The 18962-nt window shown below is 47.9% G+C and overlaps 1 protein-coding gene across 2 annotated transcripts in view; it reads left to right on the top strand.

The window, feature by feature from the left end:
* Window positions 1–18962, top strand: part of ANO7 (anoctamin 7) — a 1967083-nt gene that overhangs the window by 558871 nt on the left and 1389250 nt on the right. For both annotated transcript variants that reach the window (XM_069618104.1, XM_069618105.1), the window contains exons 6-7: window positions 5141–5277; window positions 5430–5487. In XM_069618104.1, coding sequence (XP_069474205.1) covers window positions 5141–5277; window positions 5430–5487 — 195 coding nt within the window. The remainder of the gene's footprint in view (window positions 1–5140; window positions 5278–5429; window positions 5488–18962) is intronic.

Below are 18962 nucleotides of genomic sequence, written 5' to 3' on the forward strand. Positions count from 1 at the left end.
GCATCTGTAAAGAGGGAGAAAAACAACACATTAACACATGCAATAGTTACCGGACAGCGTTGGGTAACACAGACTCTTACCTGAATGACAGCAGCATCTACGAGACCTTCTTCTCACGAACTCAGTTACAACTTAAGGAAGGAAGGGGACAAGAGTGAACATCGGGCACATTGAACTCTTTGAACTTGATACTTACCAATCCCGCCTGGGACTTCAGAGTCAATGCTTACCGGAACTCCCCCCAACGCCTTTAAACCAGTGAAGTAACTGGTATCTACGTGCCCCTGCAAGACACGCAGGATGGAGAGCTCATCTTTTACAAACATAAGGTGAGGTTACTAAGGGGATATCGGAGGTTATTAGTGGGGAAGAGCGAGAACAGTTGGGAGGCCATCCCTAAAACCCACAGGTGGCTAATCCCTGTCTCCACTTGCAGGAAAACACTTCTTCGGGTCCAACAGACAAGACTAGGCGGGCCAGTCCAGACAGTCATCTCTGCACTACGCATCACGTTGACGGAGACCGCAGCTGTCCGGGTCCGATCGACAACCCTGTGGGGTCCAGGTGAGCGTAACAGCAGGATTTAGATGGAGGAGAGTGGAATTCCCTTGATTTGGCACTCAACACCAGAGGACATCTCTAATGCATGAATGCGGTGTGGAGATGGGTGACTCCAGCTCTTTAAGGATGGTGAAGAGCTCTTTAGAGCTGGACTTTGCGTTTTTAATTCTGTTATTGAAATTGTCACTTTTTGTTTTCACAATGCCAGCTTTATAGGCGTTAGAGGCAGTGATGAAATTTTCTTTATCCTGGGTCAAAGGGTTTTTTCTCCAATTAACTTCTGCACATCTTTTAAATGTTCATAAGGCTTTCAAGTCTAGTGAGAACCATTTGCTTAAGTGTGCTAGTGGTTTAGCTTTGCTCAATTTAAGCGGGGCTATTTGGTCTAAGGCTTGGAGTAGATTTTAGTTATATAGGTCCACCAGGTTGGCCGGATCCTTGTCTACGTTCTTGCGGGGGTTGACAATAGGCTGGAGAAGAGGGCGTATGTTCTCTAAGGTTAACCATGCAGTTGTTTCTGGTTAAGGCCGGGAAAACTTGTTGGTCGCTGAGTAGTGGCCGACTGATGTCACGAATCTCAAAAGTTATGACGTGGTGGTCCGACCATGCGCAGGGAGAGTTTGCTAGGATTTTAGTATTGCAGTTTAGATCTGCTACCCAATCCCTCGTTCTACCTTTACCGTGCGTTGGTTCAGAAATGCATTGTTAGAAACCTAGTTCTGTAAGTGCAGTTTCTAATGTTGTGGCATTGATATCTTGGGTGTTATGTAGGCCTAGGTTCTAATCCCCCAATAACATGATTTAGGAGTTAGGTTTAGTATTCTGGGTGAGGAGATGTGCGATTTCTTCCTCAAAGGAGGACATAGGGAGAGGTAGTCTGTACAGAAGGTGAATGAGTAGTGTGCTTGAAACTGAGAGGGGGAGGTTGACGGAGAGGAGTTCTCCCGATGAGATAGGTTGGCTGGCGAATTCTCTAATGCCAAGTTGGTTTTTGGCAATGAGTGCAACTCCACCACCTCTGCTGGTTGTTCTGTCGGCTCTGATGATTGTGTAATTTTCGGGTAGCACTAGCATTTTCTGGGACTGCTAGGAAGTTATTAGATGTGATGAGGTCTGCTATATCTAACGCATGAGCGATCATAGACCTGGCGTTAATGAGGGCTCCTTTGATGAGAGAAGCCTCAGTGGACAGAGGAGGTGTTGGTCGGGTGGGTTTATATGCCTGTAAAGGAACTATATTATTTGTAAAAGAGCGGTCAGTGCTGAAGGATATTGAATTGATCACTGGTGACTTACGCTGTTGTTTGTGCTTAGTGCTGGTGCGAGAGCCAAGTCTAGCATTTCTGCAAGGCAGTCGAGCATGGTATGTTTGGCGTGGGCCTGGAGGCACAGTGCAGTATCCACTGGCTCGGGGTCAAGGGACAGTAGCTACTCTCTGATTTTATAATGTTAGGTTTAGGCAGTTGGCTTGGAGAGAATGGGAGAAGGAATTTAGTAGGTGCAATAGTGTTAAGCAGGGGTAAAAAGGTGGCCATGGCGAGGGTGACAACCTGCACAAGTTAGCCATGGAGACCCAGGTAGGTGTGCTTGTTTGCATCCGGGGTCAAGAGAACAGGCGTATTTATAGCTATAGGTGTACTAGGAGGCAAGATGACAGAGGTTGATGCACAATGTATAAATCAATCAATGCGACAGGGCAACGTGACAGTGGAATAAGCGGTAGTGTCACCTGTTGTTGAAGGTGGCCTGATGGACAGGAGCGGTCATATGGCAGCACAGTAAGGGGGGAGAACCTGCTTTGATGAGACTTTCATAGATCAGACATATCTAGTAACATTGTCAGTGGTGAACAGGGGAAAGGAAGAGAAAGGAGGAGGAGAGAGGGCCTCAGACAGGCCAGGAGTGGTAGAGGTGGAGGAAGTGGAGGTAGAGGAAGAGAGGGTGACACAGGATTTCCTGAGTTTTAGTAGTGAAATGAGAGGCCAAGGCCCTGCAGACGGCCTGGGAGGGAACAGGAGAGGTAGAGACTACAGCAGGATTTGCCAGCTCCTTGCAGATTTTGAAACGTTCGGCCAAGTTGTTAGATGCCGCAGAGATGCAGGCTTGGATGTAGGCTCTCTTCTTAGAGAGGACAAATAATCTGTACTGCGTTTGGAGCAGGCAGCAGGACAGTTTAGCAGGGGTTGCGCATGATGCCATCCACTTCCTCTCCGCCTCCCTACACTTTTGTTTAAAGGCGTCGAGGTCGGAATCGTACCAAGAGTTGCACTTGGATTTGAGCTTCAAGCGGATCTTCATGACAGGGGCAAGGGCATCCAGAATCTTAGAGATGGAGAAATGAAGGTTAGAGAGGGCTGTGTCAAGCTGTGAGTCAGTCAGGTCTAGGAGGGGAACAGAAAGTAGCGGCGAAAGCCTCTACTGACACACGCTTCATGGGTCGAATGACCGAGAAGGTAGGTGGCAGTGCTGGAGTCGGCTTGACCTGCGCGGAAGAGCGAAAGAGGTCGGAAGAAAGAAGAAAGTGATCGCTCCAAGAGAGATGAGTGGTGAGCGGGTTAGAGAAGGGGAGGTCTGAGGTGATCAGAACATCCAGGGTGTGCCCTGCAGAGTGAGTTGGACCCGGGGGAGGGAGGGAAGGAAGAAAGAAAGGAAGAAAGGAAGAAAGAAAGGAAGAAAGACTGACAGGTAGCATCCAGGTGGATGTTCAAGACTCTGAGGAGGAGAAGGTGAGAGGCAGAGGTCAGCATACTCGGAGAGGAAGGGGGCAACCTGGCCAGGCAGCCTGTAGATAGTGGCCACAGTGAGAGAGAGGCCAGGAGAGATAGAGTCTGCAGACCAGGCATTCAAAGTAGGAGTAGTGCTGCATTGGAATGATAGAAGCAGGAATCCACTCTGGGAAAATCAAGGCTACACCCACACCGGGATGGTTGGTTCTGGGTTCGGAGAGGATCTTGTAGCCATGGAGAGTATCACAACTCGTGACAGAGTTGACAGTGAACCAAGTCTTGGTGAGACCGAGTACATCCAAATCAAGCTCTTCCAGGAGACGGCAGATGTCAGAGGAGTGTTTGACAGCTGAACGAGAATTAAGAGTAGCGATGTGGAACAAAATGCCACATATGGCAACCATAGGCTGGAGAGGGAACAGCAAAGAGTATGTTGGTAAGGGTCTGTCTGGAGGAAGCACTGGTATATAGGTATCATCGATAGGGAGGCCTGGGTTGGAGGCCAGGATGTCCCTTTTGAACTTCTTCCTGCCAGACTTAGTGAGAGGGATAGGATAGTCCAAATAAAAGGAGTTCAAAAAGATAGGTGAGACAGAGAGCACCATAGGGGTTGAGAGGAGGAAAAAAGGGTGGGGGTTAGGGAGCCCAGGCAGGGGACGGGGGAGGGAAGGTCACACAAGGGGGGTACAGACAGGAAGGAGGCACAGGGGGGGGCATAGGGGAAACAAAAGAGAAAGGGAGGTTGACACCAATGCATCATTTAATTGTGGGGTTTGTTGTCTGCTGCCTCGCACGTGACTACGTAGAGATTGCTCTCACGTTAATTGCATTGTGGGAAACACCAGTGACTGATGAGGGATTTGAGATAAAGTGAATTGCACTGTGGGAACTATAGCCTGCTTCTCCACAGTAACTACAGAGACATTTCAGGTCAACTGGTTTCAATTGTGGGAGTGATGCCTCACAAGCGATTTTGAACAGATTTCAAGTAAAGTTAAATGCTTGGCGAGAACTTTACTCTGTTGCCTCGCAAATTAGTTGGCAGAAATGTGAAGCCAAATGACTCGCATTGTGGGAATAGTAGTCTTGTGGTCACATTGCACTTTTCGAAACTGTAGTCGGCTGCCTCGTGAATGAACACCAACATGTTTCAAGAAAAGAGAAGTGCACTGTTGAAGCAAGGAGGGGCAGACAGATCTTAAGCAGTTTAAGTTGAGAAAGGAAGTCCCGACACTGAGTAACTTGTTTTAAGGTAAGGGATGAACTGTGAAACACAAGCAGGAGACTGGCTGGGTCCCATTGGTTCCTTTGATCCTCTGGTGGGAAGCATGGTAAAGGAAGAGACTCTGCGAATTATGGTGTCAAAAACATAGAAGTGCAGGGAGACTGGCTAAGGACTAGTTAGTTCCTACTTAGAAGCTTGAAACTCCCACTACTGGATTGCGAATACAAGTATAAAATAAAGATTTTGAGTATCTGACTTCATCACTCATGTGCCATTTAAGTTGTAACGTTGGACCTGTCAGGGGCTGCATCACTGAGTCTGCCACTGTCACACTCCAATGAGTTCTTTATTTGACCTCAGGATAAGTGGAATCCTTCGAACTAAGTGTTTTGGGTGTGTACCCCATTCTGCATCTTTTATTGTGGAGGGCAGATCTATCTAGAATATATAGAAATGTGCCACTGTGACCTCAAAATAAATGCCTCAAAAATTCTTCCTCTCACTTCATTGGACCTTGTTTCCTCTATCTCCTTTTAATCTTGTTGTTGTGTTTCTCACCCAATCTGATTTTATTTGTATAGCAACGTCCTGTACTTTCATTAAAAGTGCCCTCCTTTTTCTTTGACAGACTATGCCAAATCAATCAAAAAACTGGTCTGCTGAAATTCTGAAGAAGATGCAGATTCCAAACCTGCTACACAATGAGCTGCCCAGTCTGCCGGTTGATCTCTACACCTGCCCCTTCAAGACAAGCAAACTATCCTTGTACGAGTTGGTTTTCATGACTGCAAGCATGCCATTTACTCTTTGTTCTCTTAGCTCGTGTGGATGAACAACGTTATGTGGCCCTGTGGGGACATTGGATGTGGGGACAATGTCGCATGGACTATAACACTATTTTCTTATTTTGCTTTTAGATTTCTGGGCAGCAGCAACAAGAACACGTTTTTCTCCAACACCCAGAGGCACCAGATAGTGAGTAAAGTTTCTAATCAAACCATTAGTACCAAAGCTAATGTGATGGGAATGGCTGTGGCAGACACTCTCTAATTGGAGCCATTCCTTAAGAAAATAGTATTTAACAGATAAGGATAACCATTGGTTAAAGATATAAAGATATAAAATAATAGAGACTATGGGAATCCAGTTGTGGTCCCGCTAGCGGGATCTTCACAGAGAAAAGGAACCGAATACATGGAGGCTGAGAGCAGAGAAACATGCAACATGCAGGACAGCTCAATGTAATTACGTACAACAGTACGTATCCTCACTTACCAGATAAAGCAGAGAATCTACAGTGTAGAAAACTTTAGCACAGCTGGAGACAGACAGGCAGTGAATCACAGGAGCAGAGCTGAGGAAGGGAAGTGGGAATTCTGCCTAGATCAAAATGGCTACCAAGGCTGTTGAATCCTCAAGGCACTACATACATGTATCCGGGTTGGCAAAGACAAAGTTGGGAGTGGAGCCTTTCCAGAGGCTTGACACAATCGATGCATCAATACAACTTATCAGAACCCACGATAACGGGCCCCATAAGCGAAAAGGTCTATATAAAGCTGGAGCAAGGACATGAGAATAGGGCAGTCAGCCATGAGGCAAGCAGCAGCCCAGACACTAAGAAAGCTAAGAGGCTTAAAGGAGTTTAAAAAGTTGACCAAGCTCATGGGCCTGGGTGAGTTAAAAAGCACTTGGGGCTCTGGTAAGCTTGGAAGCCTGAGCAATCTTCTGGTCCTTCCATAGTTGAAAAGCCAGAGAGGTTGAAAATCTTGCCTCCCTTGAATTACTTCAGACTATAACATTGTACAACTGGTGGATGGGAAACACAAAGCTGTGAATCCCAGCGTGCGAGCTGGTATATTGAAAGCTTCCTTATAGGTATCATTGTAATCAGTTCCGACAATGTACTGAAATTACATCACTGAGCATTTAAGTTTGTCATTTAGAGAGTAGCATACCTTTCTAAAGCTAATATTGCTACCGATTTGGCTAAGGGTGCTACCTAATAAAAGTAAAAAATGTAAGATAATTTAAATACAATGTGACTAGAAATCCACATTCCTATTTGTCTACCATAAAACCAATCATGTGCATGGTGGACTTGCATGAACAACCTTTTCTTAATGTTGTATTCAAGACAATTAGATGACTACATGAAACTCATGATCCAAAGACCGACCATACTTGTTATGCCTAGGTTTAGAAAGGCTACCATAGAAGGCATACACTGTTGCGCCAGGACTCTCATCCTGCAGTGAATTGCCACTGCAGGCCCCGAAAGCCACTGACCAATAATGTATTTTGTCTTTAGAAAGGGTATACAATTTGACACTTCCAGCAGTCCCCCTCCCCATCACTTATAATTATTGCTGCTCAGAAATCTAATGCATTCTTTGTGCTTTTCCCCTTTGTTAGGAAAGATTTCTAATTGTAGGTAATTTTCCTTCCATGTGGCAACCCCTAAACTTTTTGCTGTTGTTTTGCACCGTGTTCTGGACTTTGCCAGAGAAGCGCAGCCTTACGCCGCACTCCTCTGGGCTTTCGCTCACTTCTTACAGGGAAACTGACATGCCCTTAAGACAGTCAGTACCGGGAGACATTGTTTTCCGTAGTTTTTATCATGTTGCAGCTTTCGCACAACATGACACGAGAGGGCACAGTAAGCTAAGTTACAGCTCTCTCGGGTCTCTAGTCATTCTACAGGCCCTAGACATTCTCATTGGATTGTAACGAACGGTGCAAGTGAATCATGGACAGGAATGGTGGCAGCGATTGTTTCTTTGTGTTTTGAGCTTCTTCTGGCTGTTTAAGCGCGTTTCTCGCGCTTAGCCCAAAATGGTGGCCTGGCTTCCAAGATGGCCAGACCAGTCCTGTCCGCTGACCGTCTTGCTCCTTTCACCTTCCCCAGGTTGAACTGACCCGGGGCCTTCCTTATTTTGGCATGTACTTTTCCGCGAAACACAGATGCTTTCGCAGGCTTCTACAGGCCTTGTGTGCGCCTCCAGGAATGTGGGCTGGGATGTCTGGTCCCAATACACATCCTGGATGCCAGAAAGTCTAGTGTGCTTTGAATGCCTGGGACCACCGTGGTCCGTGATAGGTCCACGTATGGTGTGAGTGTTTTGTGAGCAGATCTCCTATTGGATCCCCTCCGTTTTGGCGCGAAGGAAATCTGGATAAGAGGAGGCTGGAAACACCACTACCATGTCGATCTCCTGAGTTCTCACGAACAAAGGAATACAGGAGCCAAGTATCCTGCAACCACGAGGCTAAACCGAGGAATCGCTGGTGACCCGCTGAAGGACTGCTCCTCTGCACTGCTGTCGCTTTGTGAAACCCTTTCTATCTCTGATCGAACGAGAAGGCCTGTACTGGTACTTCGACCCCTTGGAATAGTGGCAACAACTATTCTCGGCATCTTCACCATCTCCTGCACGTAAGCCTTTGGAAGTGTCTCTGGGCCATCCAGCAGACTGACAGCCTACCCAGGAGTCTTGCTCTGTAACCGCCGTCAGGTTGTGTTGTATTACAAGTCCTTGCCACTCTCACACGATTCGTACACTTGGCATTCCCAGGTCTGAAGTGAGTAGTGTACATTTGGCTGAAATACACACGGCCGCTCCGTTGCCCTGCTGTGGTAACAAACTGTGCGGGTTCACTGCGTTTGGGACATCTTCAACTCAACTTCTGCTGCTGTGGAATCTACACGACGACGAGACGTCCCCTGCTCCTATCTGAACCTGCCAGCACTGAAACTGACGCGGAGAAGCCTGGATCTGCTTGCATCGGGGACCGGTGAGTAGCATCGCTAGGAACTGGTCGCCCTCCTGCAGGAGCCCATAGCTTTTCCCCGCTGTGTCTAACAGCACGCCTTTCCGTACTCGCGCTCTGCTTCTGCCCACAGTGGAGGCTGCGCTTGAGTCGCGGAGCTCTGTTCATCTTCATTTGTTCACCGAACTAAACTGCATGATTCCCTCAAAGAGACTCCCCTTTTTGCCCGTTTGCACCAGCGTGTGCAGGTACTTTTGAGTACAAGGCTCCACTCTTCGTAGGGCTTGGACTTCCTTTTAGTTAGGTGCCTCTGAAGGCGGACTGGGTATAATTATTATTCGCACTGCCTGTTTTCCTCCCCATCTAGGTGGTCTACACATTTCGTGCGTCTAACTCGTTAGACTTGTTTGTATTTGTATATATATTGTATTGGTTTGCTATGTGTTGGTTTACTTGAGTTTTATTGTGATTTCTCGCTACGGTCAATGTTACAAAGGCCTTGTAATAAATGTGTATATATTTTTAATATAACACCTGCTTGGAGTAATTTGTAAGTGTCCTTGCTTTGTGTGCTCATTGCGGGCTTTCATCACCCTCACCCCTCTTGAGACCTAGTCTTGACCGCCGCGATCGTTACCCTGATTGGTCTGGCTTGTCCAGAGGTTACCCTGTTCCAAGAAACTAGGCTAGCCTTCTGAACCTCTGCCTCTCCAGGAAAGAGTTGAGAAATCCGTCTTAACACCCTTCACCACCTGTTAACCCAGATCGAATGGCAAGTATGTCAAGACTAGAGTGAGAGACTAAATTAAATGTAACAACATAAATAAACGCCTGTAATAATGTTAACCCTGGGCACACGGTATTGAGTAAGACACTTTTTGCAGGTTCCATCCAAGGGCCACAAGACACTCTGTTCATGAGTTGCTTTTGTGCAGATGTTATTCCTCCGGCAGTAGTGACATGTATAACACAATACATCCAGGGAGAGTTGGAATATGATCTTATCATTTTGAAAGTTGAATATGATCTTATCATTTCAGTGTTCCTACAATAGGTATCACTTCTAAATGAGCAAAACGATTGAACTGTGGAAATATAATAGATATGCCATATTTCCTACTTCCTATATTATCATAACTAAGCACGTGTTGAGTACAATCCTTACATGACAAAGTGGTCCTATTACCAGAGGTCTGGGTAGCAGAAATAACAGGACTGTTATTATTCTTATAGCAAGGTGGTTCAGCAGAAGGTGAGCTGGTCATGGATGCTTGGAATCTAAAAAGCAAAGGTGTTTTCAGATCTGGGATGCAAGACTGATGGACACTCGTTCTCTGGCGGTAGATTTGTTGAGGGGCTCTATGGGGAGATGCTTGTTTCAAGAGCAACAGAGGCTTCTCAAAGAGGAGCAGTGTGACATTTGGAGGTGATGCAATTTTGGACTAAATTGTCGATGGTTTCATCCCATCAATAACTTTAGCCTAAGAAGAGACGTTATAGTAGTAAAACTTTCAGTACTATTTACCAAGGCCATATGTTTTTAATAAATGTTAGCCAAGGAATATGCAAAATGTTTGCCTCCAATGAGATAACATGTTTTAATGTTAAATACGAAAGGGCTGTTCTATCGTTTGCCCAAACTCTGAACCAATGTTTTACAGGTTTGAGTATCAATTCATCATCATCATTATCAACTTTATTCGGCCAGAAAGGCCATCAAAGTGCATCCTAAAAAAACAATTCTAACAAATAATTACAATAAACACAACAAAAAAGCGACTGCAAAGCCGTACAAGAGGCTGCACCCTCCAAAAGTGCCCCCAAATAGTTCTTTTTTTACCAAGGATCAGGCACCACCATCCCCTTGCCTCTGGTGACTCACATAGCATCGCGGACCCAAGGCAGTTAAATTAGCCCCTGAGAGGGGACTATTACTAGAGGGGGTTCCTATGGGGCGCACAGTGGCAGGCATAAAGGGTACGCTGACTGTAATACCACTTTTCCTTGGCCGCCAATGGCCATTACATTTTCCCAGAACGTCCCTTGCCATGAAGGCGTCCCCGAAAACCAGTTTAACAGTCTCTGTTTTGGTTGGGAGTTTGGACAGTCTCATGCACTCCGCCAAAGAACGCCTGGACACAAACCCACAATCCCCATCAGCACGCAACCAGTGAAGACATTTGTTCCAAAGGGTGTCCCTTGGTTCTCTTGTGTCAGGCGATAGTTTTGGGACACCATGCAGAAGCACCATGGAACTGTTACAGCCTTCAGGTGTCTTGTACCCCGATAGGGGTCTCCACTAACCGGGCATTAGAGCACTATCCCCCCTCCCCACTGAACGTGGATTTCCCTGGGCTCCCCCCCCCCCCCCCCCCCCCCCGAGGTTACGCAAGGCTGGGTGCTCGACCCACAAGACTAAGGTCCTGATGGACTCCCTCTGTGGGGGAGGGACTGGTGGAAGAACCTCCACTGATCGACTCCTCGTGGGTGGCAGAGTCCTGACCACGGAAACAGGGGATGGACAGGGGTGCGAAGAATGAGTCCCTTTGAAAGACTCTAACTTAGGTCCCTCTAAGCCCCCAGGGCCAATCCCTGCTGAACCCTCACTGCCTCTCCCCGCACCACCTTTCCCCCTGACCCCCAACACCCACTTCATCAAGAATAGTAGGAGGTTATTAATCTCGGCCACCTCAGTGAGCAGGAGGTGACGGGGACAACTTGACAATTCTGCAGGTTCAGAGGAAGGTGGGGCTGATGAAAAATGTTCTCCTTTTGGGGGGGTTGAAAGCCCAAGGGGGCTAAGACAGAGGAAGGAACTGACCCCCGAGGAAACATCAAGCGTGGACTCGCTCACAATGCTGGGTGGGGCGCTGAACTTCTCTCCCCAGCCCAGACACCGGATCAGCTGAACCTTTGCCCCCAGAAACATGGGCACAGGAGAAGCAGGGTAGTGTACTTGGGGATATGCTTCGGCTTCAGGGAGAGCCAATGGCACCTGCGTGGCTGTGACACCAGGTTTTTGGCTAGAAGATGGACCAGGACGGGACAGTCCCGCAGAAGGAGCCAAAAGTGGGGCCAGCAACACATTTGCTCCAGTCTACTTCAAAATGCCAGTGGAAATCCTCTCACAGCCGTTGGCCAGGGTGTTCAGGAGAGTGGCAGTGGCTGCATAGTCAAGGCCCCATCCAGGGGTTGACAAATTCACACGGAGCACAGGTTCATCCAGAAATGGGTTTGCCGGGCTGGATATGGGGAGAGGAGGCGAAACAAGACCACAAGTGAACCCATAGGGCCGAGTTGGGGCCCCCACCTGCGGGCTGGAGGTGCAGGGTAGCTTGAACGTAGGGTGAGCAGAGTCTCCCTCTTTTAACACCCACAGGGGCCTAATAAAGTTGGGTAGGGGCTCTGTTCATGCCGAAGCTCCCCGTACAAGCTCCCATTTCCTGCATGGCTCCCAGCGTGACCCCCAAAGCTTTGATCGACATACCCCCCTCAGTCCTTTGCCCATAATTGGTTTCTGTTGCGCCAGTGAGGCCCTTTAGATTTGATAGAAGTGAGGAAGTCGAGAGGTAGAGGGGGGGAAAAAAGGGAGGAGATTTCTCCTCCTGCCATGGCTCCAAAGGCAGCATCCTGGGGAGGGCCAACCATCATGCGGCCTTAGTAGAAAGAGGTCTTGGAACAGTTCAGGAATAAGAGGGGTTTCACCTACCCACGCTACGTGTGCTAAATGTGCTGCAGTGCCGGGCCTTGTACACCTTCTATGCATTCAGCGCCAGGATGCGAACATTTCCATATCCCCTCCCCCTCCCAACACTGTCTAGCAATATCAGGCTCACCACATAGACAGCGTTTAAGCTCAGTCACTTCCTCGAACCCCACAGTCCACAGGGTGCACAGGGTCCACACTCCATATTGGGCTGGACTAACTTTGCGCCTCTCCCTCCAGGCGCCGAACACCCTATGGGCGCGCAACACCCGCGCCCTTGATCCCCGCGGGCTTTAGGCCCTGCGGAATTTGTAGAAGAGGGGGCGTGGCCTCCCCTCGGCAGTACGGTGTCCCTTCTGGGCGGAGAAGGCTGTAGAACAGGCCGCAACACCCATGCCCTTGATCCCCGCAGAGCAAATATGCCAGTCCAAGTTCACTATGGATGGAAAATGTAGGAGCAGAGTTGGGCAAGTCAAGTAGAGATTTAAGGAAACAGTTCTCCATAGTTTGTGGACAGGTCACACCTGAAATGGCTCACAAGCCTGCCCCATATTTTGCTATATATTTTGCATTAGCAGAGTAGACTATCAACATCATGTCAATCGGCTGGCATTTAGATGATATGGCCAAAGCTGATAGAGCCCTCAGAGCTTGTATCGTTGTCACCGGGCAGCGCCTGTGGAGTTTATGGAGAAAGTGGAAGATCCTCCATTAACATGCTTTCACATTTTCACCAACGTGATCGCGTGTTCCTGCCTCCCGGGCTTCTCGCTCGCATAAGAGCTGGCTTGGCCGACTCATTCCAGCGTTGCAATCGCTCTGTGCTTTCCTCTTCCCTGGTTCGCACACTTAGTTTTTTCCCCTCTCGTAGTCCTGCAGCTCCTCCACGCTTCTCTCCCTCTTGCCGCACGGCTCCCCCGCACTGCTCTCCCCCTCTGTCCCGCGGTTCCTCCGCCTCCTCACTCTCCTTCCCCGTTTCGCTGCCTTCCTCCCTGCTCCCTTTCACTCGCTCGTCTCACTCATTTCGAGCTTTGGCTAACAGCTCTTGGTTTCACTCGCTCCTGTTACCTACCTGGCTTCTCCAGTCTACAGTGCCTCCAGCTCTCTCTCTTCTGGAACTGTTACTTCCTGTTGGCTCAGGCTTTTTCCATTCACCCCTAGTGGCTTCTGGGAGGTCAGCCTCCTACCTAGGCTGTGCACCCAGCGGGCATAGTGGCTACCTCCCGGGGTCGGCCACTTCTCTACAAGGAAAGGAAGACTTCCAAGAAGAAGGGCTCTACCGCTCCATCTGACGAGGAAGTGGTGTTTTCATCAGAGGAAGATTCTGGTGAGGAAGGGGTGTCACTGGAGGACAATCGTTTTAATTTTCTGGTTCACTATATACAACCCTCCATTCAACCTAAATGTGAATGTGCATCCCAAATAATCATAGTTTTTGCGAAGATTAATTATTTCACTCCCTGCACCAAAGACAGGCAGTTTCAAATGCTGTTGGCCTCATTGGCAAACAAAAACTGCAGGCTTAGTCAACTTGGTCAACAGGCCCAAATTTCCAATGAAAGCAAAAGAAGCATCAAATAAAAGTTGCAATGAGCATGCATTTCTTGAAACAAGGACAGTATTGTCTGCATAAGTGTACACCGGTACTGACATGCCACCCAAATGGGGAACCTCAACCGTACATTTTACAAGGTGATTATGCAAGTTGTTGATATAAAGAGAGAGTAACAGTTGTGCAAGCACTTAGTATGTAACTTCTCTCCTGGCACATTGTTTAAGTGGGAGTTCAGTAATCCCAGGGAGTTGTTTAGTGTATTCCAAAGATGTTGATACACCCTACCTATGTAACCCACAAAGGCGTTGACATGCTATATTAAATAATACTGTTGTGCTATAGCGGGGTATATGATTTATTATAACTATCACTAAGGATAGGATGGTTACAGGACGATTGTACTCAAGATAAAGGTAATAGATGTTTTTTAAAAACACTTTATTTTTGGATCAGAGGAATACAAGAATATCAAAACAGTTCAGATACAGTAAATTAACATTCTCAATCAACCTCCCTCTCTTTCTGATGTTAACCAAAAATAGGCGAAACGTCTCAACCTTTGAAAGTTCGTCATTTACTATTTAGAAATCCCCCCACTTCTTTCCCCTTCTGTCTTCCCCTTCCCTCCCCCCACCCTGCTTTAACTAACACTTCATAAAAATATCATAATACATTACAGAGATCAACAGATGAAAGGGTTCCGTTTAGGGTTAATCCCGAGTTCATTCCTCCGTGCCGTTATCCCTCATATGACATGTATACTCCTGAGAAGCCGGGGTTTAAAAAAGAGGGCCTCTCTATCGCTCACACACTCGTGGAACGGGGACCAGGTCGCCAGAAATTTTTGATATTTACCAGCCGTAAGTGCACAGATTTTCTCCATGGCCATCACTCCCCAGATCTTGACCCACCACCATGCCACTATGGGACCCTCCTCATTTTTCCAGTTTTGCGCTATGGTCATCCTTGCAGCAGTTAGCAGATGAGTAATGAGAGAGGCGGTCGCCCCGGACATTGCATATTTGCCCTCAATCGGGACACCTAATAGGATAGTTTTCGGGGACAACGGAAGGTCCACACCTGTGATATCTTTAATGTGGCCCAGAATCTCCTTCCAATAGACCGTTGCCTTGGGGCATGACCACCGAATGTGGATTCGGTCCCCTCTCTCTCCACGGTTTCTCCAGCAGAACGGCGAGTAGGTCTTGGTGATCTTATGTAAACGGTGCGGGGGCATATACCACCTAAAGCACATTTTATAGGCGGACTATTTGATTGAGGTACATTTGGAGGCACCATGAGCTTGAGACCATATTTTGCACCACTCTTCTTCCGTTATGGATTCTTGCAAGTCTCTCTCCCAGTTCACTTGATATAGGAGGCGATCTGACGTTTGGGAGTTTGAAAGGAGTTTATAGAGTCTGGAGACCCCTTTTTTGGGCAGGCCCTCCTGTAAGGTTAGTTCCAGGCCGGACGGTGATCGTGTGCCCGCTCTTTTCACCATGGGTTGAGTTATCCAATGTCTGATTTGCATATACCTGTATCGCTCCCTTTCTCCTATACCAAACTTCTGCTGGCAGTCCGTGAATTGCAGTGGGGAGCCATCCCTATACATCTCAGCCAAAGTCAGGGTCCCCGCTTCATTCCAACCCTCCCAAAGTTTGCCTCGAAGGCCCGGAGTAAAGTCTGGGTTATGTAGTATAGGTGAATATGGACCCAGACACGTTGGGATACGTTTCTGTTTCCTAGCTATGTCCCAGCTCTGCAAGGATCCCTTTGTGGATTCCAGGAGGGCACCACCACCTTCTCTGTGTTTAGCTTTCAGACCTAGGAGTGAGACCAGAGGGATCGACGTGACTGATTGTTCTATTCTACACCATCCTTTATGATGTTCGACCTTGGCCCATCGCAGTATAGGGGCTAAATGTGCTGCCAATATATATCTGCCCACGTCTGGTATTCCGAGGCTTCCCAAAAGCGGAGGTCGCATTAGGATACCCTTCTGGATCCTTGGCTGCTTGCCTTGCCATATGAATTTAACTATTGCTTTCTGCAGCTCTTTGATTTTGGTTGGTGGAATGGACACAGGGATTGAGCTTACCGCATAAAGCAGGTGTGGGAGTATGGTCATTTTTACTGCCGTGATGCGGGCAAACCACGATAGTTCTTGGGATTCCCATTTGAGCATGTCTTTTTATAATTGCTTCCATAAGGGAGAGATGTTCGCCTGGAAAAGCTTACTTGGTTCCGTGGTTAGTCGTATTCCCAGGTAGTCAAGGGAGTCTTTCACCCATGTCAATTGGTATGATTGCTCTAGCCTTGCTATCGTTTCCCTCTTCGCCGTGATGTTCATTGCTTTCGATTTGGGAAAATTTACGGAGAATCCCGAGACTTGCCTGAATTCTTCTTATTTAGCCATTGCCCAGGGCATTGTGTTACCTGGATCACCCATGTAGAAGATAATGTCATCCACATATAATGCAAGTTTGTGGGCTTCGGAGCCTAGGGTCACGCCCTTGATGTTGGTTTGTAGTGTGAACCGTATGGCACACGTTTCCATTGCCATTGCGAATATCAGCGGGGACAGGGGACATCCCTGTCTCGTGCCTCTTCTGACTTCTATCGGTTCCGTTTTCTGGCCGTTGATCATGAGGGTTGTCGATGGGGTTTGATAGTTGGCTAGAACAATCTTGGTGAACACCGGGCCACAACCAAAACGCTCCAGGATTAGAGACAGATAGTTCCAGTCCATACTGTCAAATGCACGGGAGGCGTCCAAGGCAGCTATTGCGAACTCTTGTTGCGTCCTTCGTCCAGCATCTATAATGTCTATTGACCTTCTGATATTGTCCTGTGTGTGGCGGTCTGTGATGAATCCTGCTTGATCGTCATGTATTATATCAGGGAGTACTTTCATCAGTCGGGTAGCTAATATCTTCGCGTAAATCTTTGCATCAGTGTTCAATAGCGTTATAGGGCGGTAGCTTGCGCAGTTGCGCGGATCCCTCCCGGGCTTCAAGGGCAGAATAGTTGTGGACTTTTCCATGTCTGGCGTCACTCTCCCGTCTTCTCTGATGGTGTTATAAAGCTTTGTCAGTGGGCCAAGTAATTGGATACGAAAGGTTTTATAGTAACCGTTGCTGAAACCATCGGGGCCCAGAGTTTTGTTGGCAGGCAAGGCCGAGATGGCGTCGCTGACCTCTTGCGCTGAAATCGGACTTCCAAGACTAGTTCTGTCTTGTTCTGTTATTTGGGGAAGAGGTAGAGAGTTTATATAGGCAAACTGCTGTGTGGGGTCTAGTTTTTCGGTGCTCAGGAATGTCTCGTGGAAATGTTTCATTATTGTAATTTTGTCTGGCTCTGCTGTGTGCGGTTTCCCATGTTCATCGTCCAATTGTACTATGTAGTTGCAGGCTTTACGCTTCCTCAGTTTCGCCACTAGAAATCGGTTTGCTTTGCCCCCATGAATGTAGTAGGACTGTTTCGTGAGGAGTAGTGACATGGCCATCTGGTCCGCAGTATGATGCTCGAGCTGTGTTCTGATCTTCCGGAGTGCACGCAGGGATTTCCTTGAGAGGCAAGTTTTATGTTGTATTTCCGCATTTTTCACCTCTGTTTCTAACCGATGAGTCACTATTGCTTTTTCTCGGTAGTATGCTGCTGCTTGTGACATGAGTTCACCCCTGATCACCGCCTTCCCTGCATCCCATATTGTCCCCCAGCTTGTTTCCCCATTGTCATTTTCTTTAAAGTAGTTATTTATAGAGGTCTCAATATGTGCTCTGAGTGCTATGTCTCTCAATAGGACTTCATTCAGTTTCCAGGGAGATTTACTTTTGTGATCACCCACCCTCCAGGCTACACCCACTATCACTGGCGCATGGTCTGAGTGATATTCCACCCCAATTTCCCCCCCAGTTATTTGGGGAATTAACGTAGTAGAGACAAGGATCATATCTATTCTTGAATAGCCCAGGTGAACCACCGAGTAGTGGGTATATTCCCTGTTGTCCCCTTGAAAAAATCGCCAGGTCTCAATGACTCCCAGTTCCCGAAGAAACCGACCCAGTGCCTGTCTATTTCTTTGATCTGCGTTTGTGGGGGGGTGGGGGAGTGTTTTGTCCTTTCTGGTGCTTCTTGCTGCGTCTCATTATGTTAATCTCTGATAGCTTTCCCCACCCTCTCCTTGTCCCCCCCACCCCCCTACCCTCCCTTCTCCCCCCCTTGTGTCCTCAACAACCCAGATTCCATAGAATCCTCCCCACTAACTATTTGGGGTGTCAGGTCGAGCAGCAATTCACAAGGGACGCGAGACTCAAAGTTGTAATGTCTCGCGTTGGATTCCATAGATTGGCATTGCCTGCCTCCGCACCGACTGCTTATAGGAGCTTGTATAAATTGCAGTGTATAGATCAGCAGACAGATCTCAGTCGGAATGTGAACTCAGTTATCGTATAGCACCATTAGCGTTTCTGGAGGTCCTGGCATCCTCGTGGGCCATCTAATTTTGATTCATTTCTCGGTCTGCCTCTGCGCGCCGTGGACCATTCCCACGGGTTGGGCCCGGGATCTTGTAGCTGTCGTATCTTGTCTCTATCCGGAGAGTTCGGATCTTCCTCCAGATTTAATAACGCCTGACCCTCCTCACATGTAGTTATTCGCCTCTGTTTTCCATCCCAACTTGAACATTAGGCCAAAAGGATACGCCCATCGATAGGGGATTTGTTTTCCCTGTAAGGTTTTTGTCACCGGGCGCATGAGTCTGCGCTTGTGTAGCGTGGAAAGGGCGAGGTTCTGGAACAGTTTAATCTCGTGGCCATTAACTGTCAGGCCAGTGCTGGACCTGGTAGCTTTCAGGATGCATTCTTTCGTTGTGAATGAGGTGAGTGCCACCAGCACATCCCGTGGGCAGGCCCCAGGGTCACTCCTTCTGGGTCCAACCCGATGTATTCTATCAAATCCAATGGATTCTGGTGGTGGATCACGTAATATGTTACTGAAGGCCAGTTGGAGCGTCTCACGGAGTTCGCCATCAGGGATCGTTTCAGGTAGCCCTTTGACTCGTATGTTGGAACGTCTTGATCTATTTTCAAGGTCTTCCACCTGTAGTTCCAGGTTGTTCGTAGCAGTTGCTATTTGGTCCAGCAGGAGGCTGGACTGTTTGGACTCTTCAGATAAGGCGGAGAGGCCGCTTTCAACTGTGTCAACTCGGTTCCCAAGTTCGTTTACCTCTTTCCGAATTTCCTGCAGAGAGGTTTTTAGGTCTTCCCTCAGTTGACCTATTTGAGCCTGAAATGCTGTGGTCATCCTGGCTTCCATACCTTTCAGACAAGACAACAGTTCTTCTTTGTCTGCATCCATGGTTCTATGAGGTGTTTCCGGGGTGGCTCAGATGATTCCGGTTGTGCTTGCTGGGGA

Source organism: Ambystoma mexicanum, chromosome 10, assembly GCF_040938575.1.
Source record: "Ambystoma mexicanum isolate Mex_15411 chromosome 10, UKY_AmexF1_1, whole genome shotgun sequence".
NCBI lineage: Eukaryota > Metazoa > Chordata > Amphibia > Caudata > Ambystomatidae > Ambystoma > Ambystoma mexicanum.